Below are 21,810 nucleotides of genomic sequence, written 5' to 3' on the forward strand. Positions count from 1 at the left end.
AATGTTTGAATGTTTGAATGTTTGAATGTTTAAATGTTTATATGTTGCGCATTTACGGCGAAACGCGATAATAGATTTTCATGAAATTTGACAGGTATGTTCCTTTTTTAATTGCGCGTCGACGTATATACAAAGGAAATTTTGCATTTCAAGGATAAAATAAAAGGAGCCTCCTTTATACGCCAATATTAGAGTAAAAATCAGACTATAGAATTATTCATCATAAATCAGCTGACAAGTGATTACACAGATGTGTGGAGAAGCCAGTCTATTGCTGTATTTCCATAGGGTCTATAGTTTCAATCAGGTACTAGTGGATGAGAATACTTGCGTGAGGTCTACTGTTCACAGAACTACTTGTATAGTGAGTCTCACGTTATAATGACAGTTGAGGAAGAAAGAAAAACAGCTTCGCCGATTTTCTGCCTTGCCACTGCCTTCTAAAGAAGATAGCTGATGTCTGATGTAATATTAACTGTTCACTCTTTTTTGAAATGATACATTATATTTCACTCTCCAGGAAAATATATTATTTTTCAATGATTTTCTGATGAATTTTCGTGATTAAAATCAAATGATTAATTGATTAATTATATTTCTACATTGCCAAAGAACGATCTGGCGATGTTGCGGAGGCAGAAAATCATAAAGCTATCTGCTTTGTTGAATGATAGAAAAGGATAGCAACACCAATGTAAATCAAATACTGTCATTATAATGTGCACCTCACTATTGTAACAATATTCATTGTTCCAATTGTGAATGATGAGGATTATGCGAATTATCATGAGAAGTCAGCCTGTTATGAAACATTGTTTTGCTGGTTTGCTTTTCTGCATTGTGTTGTGTCGACTTTGTAAGTGTGTGTGTAGAAGTTATGGTACTAAGAAAATCAACGATTTTCCTGGAGCATCAGCTTAGTTCATGACCTTATAAGGCAAGGAATTTGTGTTCGATTGATTATCAATCATGCCTTATTTGGTTAGGAATCTGGAAAATAGCTGTCACTTGGTGGGAGAATGTATCTTAAATTGTAGTTGTACCATTCCTTTCTATTGGTGGAAAATTTTCTAGAAAATAGTAACTCCCAATCACAGTTAACGTTGGTTAGGTTCCTATCTAGTGAGGCCGTACACAGCTGTCCTTGACAAGGCAACCGTACAGTGGCTTCACTCAGTGTCTGTCCTCTGTTGTAAGCAGTACAAAATGTAGTCACAGAATTTTTTGTTAATCATGGCTTTTATGCCAGCTTTAGGCTTGGTAGTATTTGGCTGTGGAAACTTCTGTTCCAGTAGCATATTCAGTTTTTTTTGCCTCAGTAATTGCTTTAATTGAGAAGAGAGGATATCAAATTTGTCACCTCACAATGGAGATTTTCCTCCTATAACCGCTACTAAAGGTACGTCATAGATTTGTAATATAATTAAAGAAATTATTATCGATGAAAGCTTCCATCAAAGTATTTATTGTAATGTAATTAAAGTATAATAATTGAGAATAGTCCTTTTGATTTGAATGGAAGATGGTAATGGTAATTCTAACTGATAAAGGTTGAAAGAAAATGGTATATGTTTTGTAGAAATTTAGAGTACCTATTAGAAGAAATTAAGATATTTTTGATTTCATATTATTTTGGAAGAGGAAGCTATCAACCTAAATTTAAATGACAGTATTTTGTGTTATAGATTTTATCTGTTCTGCTGATTCTAATGAAAAGCTTTCTTGATTCTTAAGGAAACACCTATCATGTAATTTATTTTTTTAATTACACTATTATGTAATTTATGTAAGAGAACTGACTGTACAAACTAACAACAATACTCTGAAGACCTTGTTATGAGAAGTTGTTCAATCAACTAGTGAATTAAAGTTTGGTATTATGGAATAATAATTATGTACTCACCTCTTTGCATATAGGGCATGACCCTGACTACAAATAAATCAAGATATAAAAGTAATGGCTATTTGTATTTTAAAGTATTTTTTTTGTATTTGAGTTTCTTATAGGAAGCACCTGAATAATGTTGATTTTATTATATAACTGAAGTTAAGTTAATTTGTTTTATCCTAGTTTATTTTTTTATTCTAACAGCGGTCAAAGTACGGGTCCATCAAAGTATGGGTTCATCAATGTACGATTCCATCAGTTATTTACTGGTCCATGAAAATCTCGTGAACGTCTTTAAGCCGCTGAGATGCCTCTGAATCGATGGCAGTCCTTGAAGCTTGGGGTATGCTGTCTCCTGTCCATCTGGACGTGTAGAGCTCGATCACCGAGCCTAGATTCAAATTGAAGAAACAGCTTTGAGGTAACAACTTTTTTTCAAATTAAACAAACGTCCCAGGAACTCCGGATGTGACAGAATGGGTTTTGTAAACTATAGACTTTCAAATAGGGAGGGGTGTAAAACGTGCAAACCATTTTTAATCAATTAAAACGTGCTGAATTGGACTCCTTTTGTTAAATCGTAGGTTTGAGAACTGGGACTTGGGAAATAATAGATTACAAATTTTTATTTCATTTGAATAGTAGATTTTCGGTTATATCTTTACATTGAAATGTGAGGCCATATTTTCTTTGTAAGGATCCAGCTGGGAATTTCAGTTTTCTTTAAATTTATATTTTATAATCTACTGAACTACTTAAAGTTGAATTGGTATATGAAATGTTTAAAGGTCCCTTATTGATAAATTAATGTTTTAAAATAATTTTGGTCTTAAAGTTGTAAAGGATCAAATGAAGTTTCAAGGACCCTAACCTTTTCTAAATTTGTTTTGATATCACATAATTTTGAATAGTTCTCCAAGGTAGAATTCCGTGATGTGATTTTTTAGGAATATTTGTCTTCGCTGCTTTCATGATATAAAGATACAGAGTAGATATTATTGGGGATTATTAATATTTGATAATGTTTTGATACTGCTCTAAAAGTTTCCAAGTGTGTTCTAAATGTTCTAAGAATTTTATGTTGATCTTTCTTTTAAAAGATGTATTGTTATTTATGATTGACTTCTGAGAAATATCTATGATAATTTTCAATTCTTCTTTCTGAAATTAGAGTTCTTTAAGCTTCTTATGATTCAATCTAAAACGTTCTCAATGTAAAGCAGACAGATTAGGTTATTACCGGATTATCTATATCAGAGATAACTTTCTAAATTGATTAATTTTATTTTCGGTTTTCATGATGTAACTTCATTTTGTTTTATTAACTGTTGAATTTAACTGTAAGAGGTGACAATATATTTGATATCTTATCTCTGTTTAGTTTTCTCTCTTGTCATTTCTGGATTCCCGTTCTCTAGCACTAGGTATGTTTATCAAGCATCCCTTTTATTAAGTTATATTGTGTGTGCTTCTAAATTCTAAATTCCAAATTCATAGCACGGCAACTATATCACTACAATGTAAGAACAGGAATACAAAATTCAACAAATAATATTGTCTAATCATTCTGTATTTGATATTTGAAACATCAAAATTCAAAAATCTGCTCTGTAATAGTTATTTATGTATTAAGAGCGTGAAAAGCAACTTTATCGCTCCAGTCAAAACAATTACCACACAACGTGTAGCAGAGCATGGTAATTTTGACGAGAGCAATAAAGAAGCTTTCCCTTCGAGTTACATACAAAAATTTCCCTTCAACTGCAGTATTGGATTCCAATACAAGAAACAGTTTTTTTTTTTAATTTATCCAATTACTTTGATAAATCAATGTAATAATAATAAAATGATACAATAATTCAATTCTTCTATCTATTCATAAGAAATTTATTTCATAATGATTTATTATCAGAATAGGATAAAACAATTGGAATCATCTGCAAAAAAATTTGGTAGGACCGTGATTTGAACCTGGGGCCTTCAGCGTGAGAACTAACGTTCTACAAGACTTTGTCACCATGACTGTTCGAAATGGGGCGAAAAAGTAGGGACATGAACTTATTGAATAATTGAATTTTTTAAAATGTAGCCTACTGCACATGCGCTGCGGTTAGAGAGCGTAAAGGAAGAAAACAGCTGGCGAGCTTTTTAAAGCTGTTTTCTCTTTAAAGCGAGCGTAAAGTATATTATCGCTCCCTCCTTACAAAACAACTGTTTTATGATAAGTTTTCAGTTCATAAAGAAGAACTTTACGAGCGGTTGTAGAAACAGTTATTTGTGCCACAAGTGTGCAAAGTGATAGTCTACTGCACCAGAAGAAACGTTCACGCATGAGCATGAGCCTTAGGGAAGTGCGGAATGGTTTCTTGAGTGCAGCAGAGGAACTTTGCGCACATATTTCACATTAAATTTTCTCTACAGTTACCATTGAGTATGAAAAGTGGGTAATTATGCGTAGAATGATGTCTGAAATACATCAAATTTTTGTCTGTGTAATTTTGTTGTTAATAACAACCTTAATCTATTTGAAAAATTAATAATTCAATTGAAAATTCATACTCAATAATTTATTTAAATGAATAAATACTTTAATCCAACTAATCAATTTATAAATGAGAATTATTTCAGTCAATAAATCAACCAATTTAAATTTTCCAAATTCTAATCTCAATAATTTATTAATTCAAATATTCTTATATGAAATTTATAAATTTTGTCAAAATTGCATGAATAATTTTAATTGAAGTTGAAAATTCTTAGGAAAGACTCTCATTCTTATTTATTCAAAAATCAGAAAGAATACAGGTGGAGCAAATTCGCATTGAAAATACACACAACAATGTCAACAGCTGTTGGGATGGCTGCAAGATGGCTGAACCGAAAAGTGTGCAACCTAGTAAGTGGAAAGAATCATACCTACGTTCGTTTCATCCAGCTAAAAAGTGCTAAAAACAGGATTCAGAAATTTAGAATTATGGCTCAAATTACCGAAGAATGCTCAAAGTAAATTGAAAATATTCATCATGATCAACTTGACAGTTAATGAATCAAAGGATACATAAACTAATATATCAAAACTGCATATATGAGAATATATTATTCTAGAATTTGGGAAATTTGAGACTGGCTGAGAATTGAATACTCCGCATAGAAGTATTCCATGGCCTGGTTGCACAAAAGCCGGTTGAATTTAAATCATGATCGACTTTTGAAAACCGTTTAGAGGAGGCTTCTCGAAAAGAATACTACTTCTCTAATTGGCTCTCGTCGAATTAATCACGATTAAAATTTTACTGGCTTTTGTGCAGCCAGCACTAAGAATATTTTCTAGACTATTTTAATGAATCAAATTTCTGGGTAGGGGCAGTTTGGGCTGTGCATGTTGATCTTCCATCAATTTTATAAAAAAATAATTGTGTATCATTGGAAGTATATAGAATAAAATAATAAAGAGCTGGTTGCACTAAAGAAGGTTGAATTTCAATTTTTTTTGTGTAGTTGAGAAGTTGATACTGTGGTAATAATTCATATTGAATAAGAAGACTAAGAAATTGTCAAAACCCACCAATTTATTGAAAGTTAGAAAGACCGGTTTCGGTTGTAACACCATTGTCAATCTCTGATATCGATACCTCTGGAATCTCAGATTGACAAATGGTGTAACAACCAAAAACGATCTTTCTAACTTTCAATAAATAATGTGGTTTTCGACTATTCTTAGTCTTCTCATTTAATTAAATTTTAATCGTGATTATTTTCACGAGAACCAATCAGAGAAGACGACTTCTCTTGGAATCAATCACGGTTGAAATTCAAGCGGCTTTTGTGCATCGGGGATGAAGAGTGTATATTGTAATCATTTATACCTTCCAAGTTCCTCTCTCGTAGTGGTAACAATTCCATATGCTTCTTTCAACTATTGTAAACTTTCTTTCAAATTCCTCATCACTGAGTTTCGCAATAACCTTGTGATGCTGGCCTGTTGTTCCCTCAACAGCTATATTCCGTATTTTGTAAACCTCTGGTCTAAAAGCTGCCGGATTCCAGTACTGAACCTTCCAACAACTGGAAACAATGGAAAAGTTTAACTAGAATATGCAAAAAATGGAAAAATGCAACTAGAATATGCAAACAATGGAAAAATGCAACTAGAATATGCAAACAATGGAAAAATGCAACTAGAATATGCAAACAATGGAAAAATGCAACTAGAATATGCAAACAATGGAAAAATGCAACTAGAATATGCAAACAATGGAAAAATTCAACTAGAATATGCAAACAATGGAAAAATGCAACTAGAATATGTAAACAATGGAAAAATTCAACTAGAATATGCAAACAATGGAAAAATTCAACTAGAATAAGCAAACAATGGAAAAATGCAACTAGAATATGCAAACAATGGAAAAATTCAACTAGAAGATGCAAACAATGGAAAATACAACTCAATTATACACTTTGATGAGGTCCACCTTATAATGGCAGTAGTCAATTAACATTGGTGTTGCTATCCTTGTCTATCATTCGACAAAGCAAATAGCCTCCCTAGCTTCCCAACGTTGCCAGATCGATTTCAAACATTTTAGAAATATAATTGATTTATGGAATATTCAATCTCAATTTATCTCTTTTCTGTATAGGGCTACTTTTAATATAAATATAAAGAAAAATAAAAAACTCAGTACCCTTTTGAAATATATTATCACAACATGTAGACATTCATGCCATTTTCAAGTGATATGAAGTAAATAAATAAATACTGCTGGAAGATTCTTATTTTGATCATATGTAAGTGTATTCATATGTTTTTATGAACTAGGACTGTAAATTTTGGGTTTAAATCCACATGATTCTATCAAAAATGGGGTTATATTGGTGTCTAATTGGATTAAGTTTATTATTCTATCTCTGTTTAATTTTGCTGCTTTATGAATATGAAATTCTTCTTTGACATTCAGTTTTCGACTTTTATCACCATAATTTAGTATTCTCATATTGGAATTTATATCTGTAAAATTATGGCCTGAATCTATCAAGTGTTCAGCAAATGCCGACTTTTGTGTATGATTTCTAGATTTTAGTGCTTGGATATGTACTCGAAACCTGATATGGAAATTTCTACCCATTTGTCCGATATAGAATTTGTCGCAATCACTACATTTAAGTTCCAGATTTTTTAAACTTATCTTGGTGTAGGCCTACATTCAAATTTGATTTTTTTTTTATCAGTTCAAATGAATTATTTGTTGTCCTATAAACTAGAATTAATTTATTTTTTGTAAAGGTTTTTCTTATAGCTTTATTGGATATTGTGTTATATGGAACACAAATATATTCCTTATTTCCTTGATTATTTTGAGTTCTATTCTGTATTAATTTTTCTTTTTGTATGTAAATCATTCTATCAATAGTTTTGGTATTGAATCCATTTGTTATTGCCATATATTTTATTATTTTCTTCTCTTTTCTGTGATTATCTTTTGACATGGGAATATTTATTAGCCTGTATATCATTGAATTGAAAGTTGAAATTTTTTGTTGCCAAGGATGATTTGAATCTCTAGGAATTATACAATCTGTATGTGTGGGTTTTCTATAAATGCTAAAATCATGTATGTTATCTTTCATACTAATCGTTAAATCAAGAAAATTTATTTCATGTTCTTGAGCTTCCATTGTAAATTTTATAGAAGGTGCTATTGAATTTAAATATAATTCAAAATCTTCTTGGGTTTTATCTTCATTATTATACATACATATTATATCATCAACATATCTGTGCCAATAAATGATATTTTTCTTTAGAGGACTATTATCATACATTATTCTAGATTTTTCCAAATTGTTCATGCATATGTTAGCAAGATAACCTGATAAAGGAGAGCCCATTGCCAAACGTTCCTTTTGCTTGGCAACTCAACTTTGTGTCAAAACTAGAAAAATCACTGAATCCCCAACAGAAGATGATGCAGCTCTTTTAATTAGTTAGTTAAACGATTAGTTAGTTTCCAGTAATTATTGATAGAACATGCTCTGAGAGAATCTGGGTTTACTCAACCTTGTGCTAAAACTAGAAAGATTTCACTCTACCCTTAACAGAAGATTATGCAGTTCTTTCAGTTAGTTAATTAACATTGGTAAGCTAGTAAATTAGGATTGGTTATAGTGAGGTCCACGTTAAAATGGCAGTGGAGAAAGATAGCAGAACAATGTTGCCGATCCTCTTTCTTGTACCTTGATCCTCTTGCTACCTTCTATAGACGGTAGCTGATACAGGTTTCTTCTTCTTCTATTAGTGCGTCTCCTATCGGAGGTTCGCTATCAGCACAGCAATCCGGTTCTTATTCATTGCCGCTCGAAACAAGTCTTTGCTGCGGCAGTCAAACCACTTCCTCAAATTTTTAAGCCAGGAAACACGTCGCCTTCCAACACTCCTTTTTCCGCTGATTTTTTCAAGATACAGGAGTTTTCAAGATACAGGTTTATTGATGTCATATTAACTGATCATTCTAGTTTAGAATAATTAATTATATTTTACTAAGCATAATGAATTTTCATAATTAAGATTAAATATTTTTTCAATTAATTATTAAGTCCACATTGTTGAAAGACGATCTGGCAGAAGAGCAAAGCAAGAAAGATATAGCGCTATCCGCTTTGTTTGATGACAGACAAGGATAGCAATACCATTGCTAATTTAATACTATTATAACGTGGACCTCACTATAGTTTTTCCAAATCTATATTGTTAAAGAAATGCACAAAGAAACTCTCACTAGATGTCTTCAGTAGAAAGTTGGCTGTAGTCAGCGTCCTTCTTCCAACTTGACCCAATTTTGAATGATTCCCCCGTAGAAGAAACCTCGACCTCTGCCATTCCTTCCTCATTAATTTTTTTCTTGACCTCTGAGAAGACAAACTCCTTCGAAAAGCTGTTGACAGAAAATTTCAACCTCAATCACAGAAAATCAAGGAGGAAATTTAGAATTTCTATTGTCTGCTTCAATTCAAAAAATTCTCATCGGGAACTAGCAGGTGACCTGTGCTTCGCAATGGTCCATTCAAAGTATGAATAATATTGAATTTTAGTTTCATAGATCCTATGGAGCTGTTATTGGAAGTACAGGTTCCTCTGGTATTGGAAGTATATTACTTATAAGCTGGGTTTTCGTTTATGCGTAAATGCAGTCACCGACCACGACAGGGTGAGGATCTCACATTGGCTAGATTCCAATCTGTCTAAATAACCTAAAATATTATGTTCAAATATGTTTTAATGCGGGATCTTCAGTTTATGCTTTTTTATATTCCCAATTGGAAGTATGTTGATATTATCAGAAATGTTTTTATTATTGAATAATAAACACAAATAATAAGAAAATTATCTGATCAGCTTTTTTAGAAACCTTGAAATTTGGACAATATGAATGTCAACAATGCTTGACGTCGTCGACTGCGGAAATTTACGCACAAATGAAAATGCACCTTAAGATAAGACCAAATTTATGATGTGAGTGTGAATACGAAGCTGTTATAGTGAAGATTTATTTAAAACTCTTATCGTTATTCAAATGAGGATAATTTATTGATGTCACTCACTTCAGGCTGATAGTTCCAAGTGAATCTAACTTAAGGCTGTGCAAAGGCTAAAAATAAACTTCCTACTCGTGATATTTTCCAAAGTTTTCCGATTTGTATATCATCAAGCTATCAAAATGAAAACGTTTTCTCGGGAAAACATTTTTTTCTGATCATTACCTTTTGAGATATGAGCGCCTAAAGATTAAATTTTTAGGACAGAACAATTCAAAAATTAAGTAAGAGATAAATCCAAGAGATTTAGAGAATAGATTCTTCATGGTATAGTTGATCTAGTGGAACAAAAATTTTCTTAAAATATCAATTTTAAAGATAGTTATTAAATCCACAATAATAACCTTTAGTTGAGTTATTTTTGCTAAATTGATATTTTCAGAAAATTTTCGTTTCACCAGATCAACAATACCATGAAGAATCCATCCTCGGAATCTCATGGATTTATATCTTACCGAATTTGAAATGTTCTGTCCCAAAAATTCAAACTTTAGGCGCTCATATCTCAAAACGTAATGATCGGGAAAAATTGTTTTCTTGAGAAATAGTATATTTCGCACCTAGAGCAGAAAATTAGATTTTTCCAGCTCGAAATCGGTTTTCAAGTCCGAGGCCGTAGGCCGAGTAGGCCACACTACAGGTATTGCTGACAAAATAAATAAAGAATACAAAATAAAGAATGCTCGTTAAGCTATCGTACCTATCTCTTGATTTTAGTGGTAGAAGATTTGCAGTCAGGATTTCAGATTCTTTCAAAATTTCACTTGGAATACCACAGTCATCTTCAAGCATTTTTGAAAATTCGGAATGCACTAATCAACAATAAATAATTTAATAAAACTGGTTGCGAAGCGAATTAGTTTGATTCGAAACTGGAACTGAAATCATGGCGACTTCAGCTGATGATGAAAGGGGACACTCGCCCGATCTAGCGGATGACTTATTAACTACTTCCATGAGCGGCTGGAAAGAGACAACTTTCTGGCCTAGACCGGAAAAGAAACCCTTTTCTGACGTCGTCTGCAAACAAGGTCTTTCAGATCTACGTAGGGACTGGAAAACAGCTGCTTTCTGTGCAGTGTGGCGAAAATATTATTGTATATTTGATGATATACAAATCGAAAAACTTTGAAAAATACCACGAGTGAAAAGTTTATTTCTAGCCTATGCACAGCCTTTAGCCTGGTTCCCATTAAAAGAGTCAGTGGTAGAGTTCCCTGGGCAAGTATAAACTATCTTGTGATCTCTACCAATGTGAACGTTCATGGTAGAGTAGAGTCATGGCAGAGTACTAGCTAGAGTGGGATAGCACTCTACCACTTGTCTTCTCTCACCACCGCTTCTCACTCCACTCTACCACTACTATGCTAATGAAAACAGTCATATGTTAATAAAGAACTATAATCTAACTAGAGAGACAGATGGTTGGAATAGGTAACTAAATTAATAGCCAGTCCAATTTTGTCAGGTTGGGGAAGGTTTCTAAACAAAATTTGGGTTCGGAAACTCTATTATAATGTTAGTACCAAGTTGAAGAACTTATCAATACTGTAAAGGTGCGTACAGACTTTCGCTCTGCTCCGCAACCGAACGTCACTCCAGCAGAGCGATTGATGATCGACCGGGGAGCAACAGTGGTTCGACCGGGGAACGCGAGAAGATCTAACATCTTCCGTAACGTTCATGATGAGTGCGTGGGCGGAGCGACTGTGGTTCGATGGTGGTACGAGGGCGGTACGAGGGAGGAGCGTGCTCGGTGCGGGTTGGAAGCGCGAATATGTGTACGCAGCTTGATAAAGGAGAGAACTGGCCTATACATATTATACGGGATGGGAAGATAATGTTTGACGCATCATCACATCTAAACTACTGGACTGAAATTTTGCATGTAGATTCTCAATTAAGGCCATGCAAAGCATAAAAATAAACTTTCTACTGATGGAATTTTTCAAAGCTCTTCGATTCGTATATCATCAAGGTATCAAAATGAAATAGTTTTCTCAGGGAAACATTTTCTTCCAATGATTACTTTTCGAGATATGAGCGCCTAAAATTTACATTTTTGGGACAACATTCCAAATTCGGTAAGAGATAAATCCATGAAATTTAGAGGATAAAAAATCATTGTAATTTTGATAAAATAAAACAAAAATTTTCTGAAGATATAAATTTCTGAGAAAGTTATTCAATCTACTAAAAATGACCAGAAATAACTTTTAGTTGAGTTATTTTTGGGTAATTGAATAACTTTCTCAAAAATTGATATTTTCAAAAGATTTTTGTTTCATTCAATCAACAATACCGTGAAGAATTTATCCTCTGAATCTCATGGATTGAACTCTCACCCAATTTGAAATGTTCTGTTCCAAAATTTTAAACTTCAGGCGCTCATATCTCAAAAAGTGATGATCGGGAAAAAAATGTTTTCCTGAGAAAACTTTTCCATTTTTATAGTTTGATGATATACATTTCGAAAAACTTTGAAAAATATCACCAGTAGAAAGTTTATTTTTAGCCTTTGCACAGCCTTAAACGAAGATGGTTCTAGGCTTACTTCAAACTCTTCAAGATTTCACTCGGTCAAGTTCTGAAATAGACCCTTGCGAGGCACGGGTCACCTGCTAGCATAATATAAAATAATACTGTCAGAGGTCCTAACTATCATTTTCTCAGTAGCATGAACGCTTCACATGGTGACAGTTTAAAGTGATTAAAGTAAGCCATTGTAGTTATTACATTGAAGATCATTGCTCCGTTAAGGGGCTGTTTATGCAACCCGCAGTTCACGAAAAAATGCATTATAAAATTCATTACAATCTTTGTCAGCCTGGTTTTCAATAGTAGAGTTGGTGGTAGAGTTCTTGGGCGAGTACTAACTATCTTGTGAACTCTCTCAATGTAAACGTTCATGGTAGAGTTGAGTCATGGCAGAGTACTAGTTTTTATTAGAGTGGGATAGCACTCTACTACTTGCCTTCACACACCACTGCTTCTCACTCTACTCTACCACTACTATGCTAATGAAAACAGTCTCGAGCTACCTGTAGTAGAGTAGGGTCGTGTCGTAGGCTATCAAGTTTAAGAAGTATTTGTTGTTTATTAAAAAGTATTAATTTATTAAAAATTATTAATTTATTAAAGTTTCAATTAGTGTTTTAAGTGCCGGTTGCACGTACGACTGTTAAATTTAAATCGTGATTAATTCTACGAGAATCAATCAGAGAAGCTGTCTCATCAAAAAGGCCAAAGGGTTCTCGTGAAATCACGGTTAAAATTTAACTTAAATTAATTGAGAGTTAATCCTTTAAAAATTATTGACATTTTAAGGATAGTTCTATTCACTAGACAACACACTTTGCCTACTATTCTCAATTGTAGTGGGAACAGTTACTCGACCAAGTGAGTAGAGTAGATTTAGCTCGGTAGAGTTAGTATGCCAGTTACTCGATCACTAAATCTATTAGTCAAAACCAGGCTTTAGAGCTAAGTGGTCCTCTTGCTAGAATTTTTTTGTCTTCCTTTTTTCCTCTGTTTTCTTCTCTTCTCCCTCTCCCATTCTTCCCTTTTCACTCCTCTTAATCTTCGTTCCTTACTTTTATACCCTTCGCTAGCCTATTACATGGGAAACCATAGTTGGCAAAGTATTATTCCTCTTTTTATTCATTCATTTCAGTACACCTCACTAAGAAGCCTATTTTTTGTATTCTTATTAGACATTTTTGTTTTGATTGTATGCATAATTATTATTAAACACAAAAATCTCAATTAAATGCTGTAAATCACCCCGAATACTTCTGCTACTGCAAATACTGACAACAGGGTAAACAGCTAGATGGGAATCCGATGAGCGCCACTATACAAAAATTATTTGTAAGCCCTGCAATTTCCATCTAGCTGTTTACCCTGTTGTCAATATTTGCAGTAGCAAAAGTATTCGTGGTGATTTACAGCATTTAATTTGGATTTTCGTTCAATAACAATAATTATTCATTAATTAGCATTTTTTGAACAAATTGAATTTCCAATTTATTCCATCTGTTGATTGTATTGTTATTTATATTGTTTATTTGTGTTTAATAAAACTATTTTTTGATGTAGCAAAGGAATACCCAAAACAGTTAAGATTTATCAATTGGTCATAAAAATTGGTTGTTTCTATAACTGCATTTCTATTTTATCTTTTCCACAAAATCAAATGAAAACTTTCAAACATTACAGCCTTCTAAATATGAATGTAAGTAAGTAATCTTACTTACTTAGGGATAGAAACCGCATCGTCTTTTTCAATTTTGTAGGACTCTGGAACATAAATCAAATACATAAGAAGTGATAACATAGGAGAAGATAGCATAAGATGATATCCCATGGTATATGAGTCGTTTGTGTTTCAAATTTTAAGCTGATTTTTTGTTAGCTGAAGCAAACTTCTGTCAATTATTACTGTTTTGGCCGGTTGAGAGTGTAAGAACGGCTCAGTATGAGAGACTACCAGCGTCACATAGCATTACGTGAAATAACCACTACTAGGACTGGCTTGAGTCAACATTGTGTACGTTCTGTGTACAGTAAACTGTTCCAGTTCCAATCGTAAATTGTTCAATCACGTGACTAGTGCAAAATGTTCCCATGGAACGCCATTTCAAAATCGTTGGTTCAAGCTTTTGGCGCGCACATATAGAGTTCATTTACACTAGAATGTGTCGTTTACTAGCTGCGTGAATGAAGAAAGGCTGTTTTAGAAACCTACCGTCTAGAAAAGTGTAAATTTCTTTTATTCCATTACTCTCAAATTTTCTATCGAGAAAAATTCATTTAATGAATGGTTATCAAACATTATATTGTTGGTTATGTATTCTATGCTATGCTATGGTGAACAAACTATCTGCGCATGCGCAGAGAAGCAAGCAGACTACAATGATCGACCAATGAGAGCTCAGATAGTTGGAACCTGTTGGAACTGTACCAGGTCGGACAATTTACCACACTTCGACCGTGGGGCAGAAAGTTGGAGCTGGAACAGGATTCTGGAACAGAATCTGTCAAAATTCCTCCCATGGAACGTGCAACTTTTTACCTGGTGAATTGTGAATCGGACAATTTACCACATTCCATGTACACAGAACGGGCCCATTGAATATTGGACCATAAACGCCCAATACCATGGGATATCTTCTAATGCTATCTTTTTGAATGGTAGTTATTAATAAGTCACTAAAGTGACGTCCACGTTATAATGGCAGTGTTTGATTAGCAATGCTATTGTTATCCGAGTCTATTATTCAACAAAGCGGATAGTGCTATCTCCTTCTCGCTTTGCTCTGTTGCCAGATCGTCTTTCAACAATGAAATATTAGTAATTGATTAACAAAATATTTCATCTTAATTATGAAAATTCATTATTGAAAAATTACTTGCTCAATAGAATATAATTGATTATTTCAAACGAGAATGAACAGTTAATATTACATCAATAAACCTGTATCAGCTACCGTGTATAGGAGGCATTGACAAGACAGAGGATCGGCAACTTTGTTCTGCTCTCTCTCTCTCTCTACTGCCATTATGATGTGAGCCTCACTATAGTAATTATCTATAGAATGATGATTTTAGCGTCGAAAGCGACTAGCAGAAAAACTCATGTTTTTGACTCCACAATTAAAAATACTTTACGTCAGCTACGTGAAACGTAACTGGGCGCACCCAGTACAATCTGCCATCTGTTGGCGGAATTTTGAAATACATCGTTGACCAATCAGAAGATAGTAGGAGGAGCTTCATGTTTGTGAACTATTAGCTTACAATTTCATCTCATGATCTGTTAAGCTACTATCTTTGTTGCTCTTAGGCCCTGTTGCACAGAAGCCGGTTAAATTTTAACCGTGGTCAATTTCACGATAACCAAACAGAGAAGGCCTTTCTCATAAGACAGCTTCTCTGATTGGTTCTCGTGGAATTTTGTACTTTTTTTTTGTCTCGATGATGTCACCAATAACTGTCTTTCTGTTAAATTATACTACACTATGGAATTGATTGTTATTTTAATTATATTATTTCTCTGTAGATTGATAGGTATTATCGCTCTTTCTCTACAAATGGGTGTAATTTATAATGGTAAATGATACTAAAAATGTTTGTTTTGTATGTGTGTGCGAGCTTGCACTCAATCATCTTCATTACATCATACTTAAATTCTAAATCTCTCTTCTTCCCAACTCCTTCTCCTAGACCTACTAAATCTTAAACTATATCAATTTATAAAATAAATAATCTTACTTATAACACTTTGTATCTGACTCCTATTCGCGGACAAAGTCCAGCAACATACTGTACTTTTTGTGAGTAGTATCTTGTTCACTTGTAACTTGTCGTGTTATACTTTTGTTAATATTTTGTATGAATTTCGAGTGAATAAATTTGAATTTGAATTTGAAAAAAATTTGAATTTATCACGGTTAAAATTTAACCGGTTTTCGTCCAACCGGCACCTGATTAAATGAAATAAGATTTAAAAATGATAGGGAGAGGAAAAATAAGGTAACCTTGTGCTATTCCTCTCTTGATTTCAGTTAAGATTATACAGAAATGGGTCATGTCTTGTAGCTCGTAACACCATAAAATTTCCAGTCCAAGAATATTTTCACAAAGTAGATTTCAAATTTAGATGTTTCAAAACCAAACATTGAAGAGATATTACATACTATGGCAGGTAAACAGTGCTCCGCAAGGGTCCAATTCGAAACTTAACCTACTGGAATCTTCAAGAATTTGAAAAGGATAGCGCTATCTGCTTTGTCGAATGATAGACAAGGATAGCAACATAAATGTCAATCAAATACTGCCATTATATAGTAGACCTCACTATAGGAGAATGATACTAAGATGATAAAAGGATGATACAAAGATGATACGCATCATCAGTTGACTTATGAAGAAAGATACTAAGATGATAAAAGGATGATACAAAGATGATATTAATATGATACGCATCATCAGTTGACTTATGGAGAATGATACTAAGATGATAAAAGGATGATACAAAGATGATATTAATATGATACAAAGATGATACGCATCATCAGTTGACTTATGGAGAATGATACTAAGATGATAAAAGGATGATACAAAGATGATATTAATATGATACAAAGATGATACGCATCATCAGTTGACTTACTGATCAATAATTTTGAGGTCTTGGTCAGTTTTTTTGTTGTAGCATCTACAACAAAGTACTTGATTTCCTCGATTTTCAATCGATTTCCAATAGTCAATAAATGATGCTTGATTATCGAGACTGAAACTCCCAATCCGTAGTGAACCTCTCGAATGTTTCTTATGCTGGATAGGACATTTCTCACTCTGTAGAAAGTTGGGTTCTGGAAGAAAAATATTATTATCATTATTATAACCCAATAAAGGAATGATATTGAAATAAATAGTTATTTATATATCTAGAGTGAAAAGTACGACTTTTTCTCCCTGTGGGAAAAAGTTTGAAGCCCGAGGCGAAGCCGAGGGCAGCATTTTTCCTGAGGGAGAAATAGTTATTTGTATATCTAGAGTGAAAAGTACGACTTTTTCTCCCTGTGGGAAAAAGTTTGAAGCCCGAGGCGAAGCCGGGGGCAGCAATTTTCCTGAGGGAGAAAAAGTATTTGAATTGCAGATCAAAAATATTTTTGGGCTGGTATTTTGAATAGAATAAAATATTTTAAAAATTGTATAAATTGCCATCGTCTACTAATATTAAGAATATAATAATTATCATCACACAAACATATATTCCATGAGTTGATCAAATTTCTGGTTGTGGTATTGAATTCAGTTGACTCAATGACAGACACCTCTATTATGCTTTCTCATCTGAGCTTAGACCTTCTAACCTATTACAATGTAAGTTTCAAAATAGAGATGCTCCCCATTTTATTTAAATGGAGTCACTTTTACTCCCTAGGGAGTTTTTCTGTTTTTTACTACCGAGAGTGAAAAAGTGACACTTTAGTATTAGGTTTCAGGGAGTAAAGTACCATAAGTACTTTAGACAGTAGGTGGAGGAAATAGTTATTTGTATATATACAGTGAAAAGTAAGACTTTTTCTCCCTGTGGGAAAAAGTTTGAAGCCCGAGGCGAAGCCGAGGGCAGCAATTTTCCTGAGGGAGAAAAAGTATTTTTCGCTCGTGATGTACACAACATTTTTCCTCCATCTACATTTTCTTATAGAAACTGCAAATAAAATCATTCTAATAACTTACGTGTATTGGTGACAATGATTCCTAACAACATAACCTAAATCTAAAACCTGAAAACCGGTCGTCTGATTGGCACTGCCGATTGCGTTATCTATTGGTAAAAGATGTGACAATTATATCAGCTGGGCAGCTACCAAAAATGACTGACTCCAGATCACGCGGTTCAGATTTGAATTGCAGATCAAAAATATTTTTGGGCTGGTATTCATTTTGAATAGAATAAAATATTTAAAAAATTTTATGAATTGTCATTGTCTACTAATATTAAGAATATAATAATTATCATCACACAAACATATATTTCATGAGTTGATCAAATTTCTGGTTGTGGTATTGAATTCAGTTGACTCAATGACAGACACCTCTATTATGCTTTCTCATCTGAGCTTAGACCTTCTAACCTATTACAATGTAAGTTTCAAAATAGAGATGCTCCCCATGTTATTTAAAGAAGTCACTTTTACTCCCTAGGGAGTTTTTCTGTTTTTTACTACCGAGAGCGAAAAAGTGACACTTTAGTATTAGGTTTCAGGGAGTAAAGTAAGTACTTTAGACAGTAGGTGGAGGAAATAGTTATTTGTATATATACAGTGAAAAGTTAGACTTTTTCTCCCTGTGGGAAAAAGTTTGAAGCCCGAGGCGAAGCCGAGGGCAGCAATTTTCCTGAGGGAGAAAAAGTATTTTTCGCTCGTGATGTACACAACATTTTTCCTCCATCTACATTTTCTTATAGAAACTGCAAATAAAATCATTCTAATAACTTACGTGTATTGGTGACAATGATTCCTAACAACATAACCTAAATCTAAAACCTAAAAACCGGTCGTCTGATTGGTACTGCCGATTGCGTTATCTATTGGCAAAAGTTGTGACAATTATATCAGCTGGGCAGCTACCAAAAATGACTGACTCCAGATCACGCGGTTCAGATTTGAATTGCAGATCAAAAATATTTGTTGGCTGGTATTTAGAATGGAATAAAATATTTTAAATATTGTTTACATTTTTATCGTCTACTAATATTAAGAATATAATAATTATCATACAAACATATATTTCATGAGTTGATCAAATTTCTGGTTGTGGTATTGAATTCAGTTGACTCAATGACAGACACCTCTATTATGCTTTCTCATCTGAGCTTAGACCTTCTAACCTATTACAATGTAAGTTTCAAAATAGAGATGCTCCCCATGTTATTTAAAGAAGTCACTTTTACTCCCTAGGGAGTTTTTCTGTTTTTTACTACCGAGAGCGAAAAAGTGACACTTTAGTATTAGGTTTCAGGGAGTAGAGTAAGTACTTTAGACAGTAAGTGGAGGAAAAATAAATATCTAAACTATGATCCTAAAGCTTTATAAAGTCCTGAAGCTTTTGCAGTTGCCGACTATGCTTTGTCTTTTGAAATGAAAAGTAAAATATCCTATTATATTAAGCGAGCAATTTCTGTATATTTCCATGTATCTGGCTATCTGGCTATTTTTATATCTGGTTATTTGTATGGTTATTTATGTTCAACGGATCTATCGATTTTCACGAAATTTGGAACATAGTAGGTTTATGATATAAAAATTCGATTGCACTAGGCCGGCTTCTGAGTTTGGGATTCAGCTAAGTACTGAACTTCAAACAGCTGGAGTCAGAAAATTGGCTTTCCGAAACGGGACATAGTCGCAGTTTTTATGATAATCTTTATTTTCTGATTTCTATAATTGGAGACGTCTATCCTTGACAAAATGGAACATTCCCAAAAAATTCAAAATAGCTGAAACTTTAAACTAACTTTTCTTTTCATTTTATTTTGTGTTTAATTTTCTAGTTTTACGAAATTTAGGTGGACTGGGACTACGCCCCGTTTCGGAAAGCCAATTTTCCGACTCCAGCTGTTTAAAGTGTAGAACTTACCTAAATTCCGGGCTCGGAAACCGGCCTTAAGTGTCAAATTATGTAAACTTAGTGTTGATTTATGTAAAATACCCAATACTCTAAAACTGGTGTTCCTAGGACGTAATCTTGAAAAAAGAAATGATCTATCATTATTACCTCATTCATTCTATTTTATTTCCAGTGCAGATCCACACTTCTTGTGTGACATAAACGAAATAATCAGTGACAGATACATCTGTCAGTGCTTCTCCTTTTGTCAATACAGTGCTCCCATCACCTGTTCGTTTTCGAATTTTAGTTTCGAAATCCTGGCGATGGGCATCATAATCCTCCTTTTTTTGTTTTACACAGCTTTAAACAAAAAAAATCGTTATTATTATTACTATCATTGATCGAATCAGCTATTACATCGATTTACCACCAGTTTTTCGTCCGTCGGTGAACGTTTAATCACGATTAAATGCTATACTTTAATCGAGATTCGTGCTAACCAATGCATTTTGGTTGCAAAAAACAGAAATTTCAAGTGATAATGCCGATTAAACTAGCAGGCGTAAACATTTTTCAATTCTGATTAGTTGGCACCATGTTAACCGCGATTAGTTGAAACGAAGAAGATTTGGTTGCACAAAGGTAAACATCAGAAAATAACGCCGGTTAAAAAGCTGCGTTCACACCGGAGTCAATAACACAAGTTTTTAACATTTTTGTTATCAACTGATGTTGATTACCAAAGTTGATAACATCATGTTGAGTTGATAACATGAGTTATTAATAAAAAGTTGTCAACTTGACTGAATCGACAAAAAATTCTCTTGAAAAAAGTTGACAACACGTGTTTTCAACAGAAAATTGCTTGTTATTAACAAGATTTATGTTATCCATCGAGAGTCGGTAACTTTTGTTAATAACAGGTTACTATCTTCCCCGCAACCCCCTCGCCCAGCATCCCTACCCTACAACTACAGCTGTTCCCTAATAAAACTACAGCTGCAGACAAAACACGTGACAAAGTTATTAACTTTTGTTGATAACAAAACTAGCAGCCCAAAGAAAATGTTATTAACTTATGTTGAAAACTTTTGTTTTAAACTCTGGTGTAAACGCATTATAATTATTATAAGGTGAATTAATTAGATCAGATGAAGATCATTATTTTAATGATCACACACATGTTTCAATTCAAATTTGAAGACAATTTTTTGCTTTTTATTCTGGCAGTTATATCATATGAATACTCTCGTTGAATGAAATCATATGGATGAATATCTTAATAACAAGGAATTTTCTGTTGGAAACATGAGCTATTAACTTTTGTCAAGAGACATTTTTGACGATTCAGTCAAGTTAATAACTTTTCCTACAGTTACGTTGAAAAGTGGCCATTGCTGCACTGATTACAGAACGCAAAGAATCACTTTTCCGCTCTGGTGCGGGAAAAATTTTTCTGCACTCCAGATTTGCAACATGGCAACGCAAAATACTCAGTAGGTTATATGGAGCAACAGTGCAGCAAAATCAAAATGAAGTTGGTAACAGTGACTGCTGTGGCTGCTATAGTGAGCAGAGGTGCAACGAAGCACAACGCGCTAATTATTAGTATTAGATATTATAACCAAGGACAACATTTTTATTCAATTTGACAATAAATTAAGGTTTTTATCAATAATAAAATTACACAGGAAAAACATGGATGAATTTCAGGCAATTTTACCCATAATTACCCACTTTTCATATTCAATGGTAACTGTAGGAAAAACTTAATGTGAAATACGTGCGCAAAGTTCCTCTGCTGCAATCAAGAAACCACTCAAGAAAACTCGCCTACGGCTCGGGCGTAAACGTTTCTTTCGATGCAGCAAACTGTCACTTTGCGCACTAGTTGCACAAATAACTATTTTGTTATTAACTCCGATGTAGACGCAGCTTAATCGACGTAAAAGATTTTTAACAAGCCATTCACTGGGAGTTAAATCCAACTAACTCCGATTAGGTACCAATTGATAGCTGTCTTACAATTCGTTTTTGGTGAAAAACTATAAAATTCAAAGTATGAGCTAAATATATGCATGTATTTCATCCGTTAATAAAATAGAGAAGTGTATTTAGCTGATATAAGCATTCAAAATTATATTCTGATTTTTGAGGTAAGTTTTCGATCCGGTTCGTCTGCAGATAGCACTGGACTGGAC

The 21,810-nt window shown here is 33.5% G+C and overlaps 1 protein-coding gene across 2 annotated transcripts in view; it reads right to left on the reverse strand.

The window, feature by feature from the left end:
- The window catches only part of LOC111064069, a 106,071-nt gene that overhangs the window by 71,866 nt on the left and 12,395 nt on the right, over window positions 1-21,810 (reverse strand). For both annotated transcript variants that reach the window (XM_039438590.1, XM_039438591.1), the window contains exons 3-7: window positions 19,775-19,969; window positions 16,659-16,860; window positions 13,741-13,783; window positions 8,668-8,823; window positions 5,755-5,953 (exon numbers count right to left, since the gene is read on the reverse strand). In XM_039438590.1, the coding sequence (XP_039294524.1) occupies window positions 5,755-5,953; window positions 8,668-8,823; window positions 13,741-13,783; window positions 16,659-16,860; window positions 19,775-19,783 (609 nt within the window). In that variant the 5' untranslated portion in view covers window positions 19,784-19,969. The remainder of the gene's footprint in view (window positions 1-5,754; window positions 5,954-8,667; window positions 8,824-13,740; window positions 13,784-16,658; window positions 16,861-19,774; window positions 19,970-21,810) is intronic.

Source organism: Nilaparvata lugens, chromosome 12 (genome assembly GCF_014356525.2).
Source record: "Nilaparvata lugens isolate BPH chromosome 12, ASM1435652v1, whole genome shotgun sequence".
Classification (NCBI taxonomy): Eukaryota; Metazoa; Arthropoda; class Insecta; order Hemiptera; family Delphacidae; genus Nilaparvata; species Nilaparvata lugens.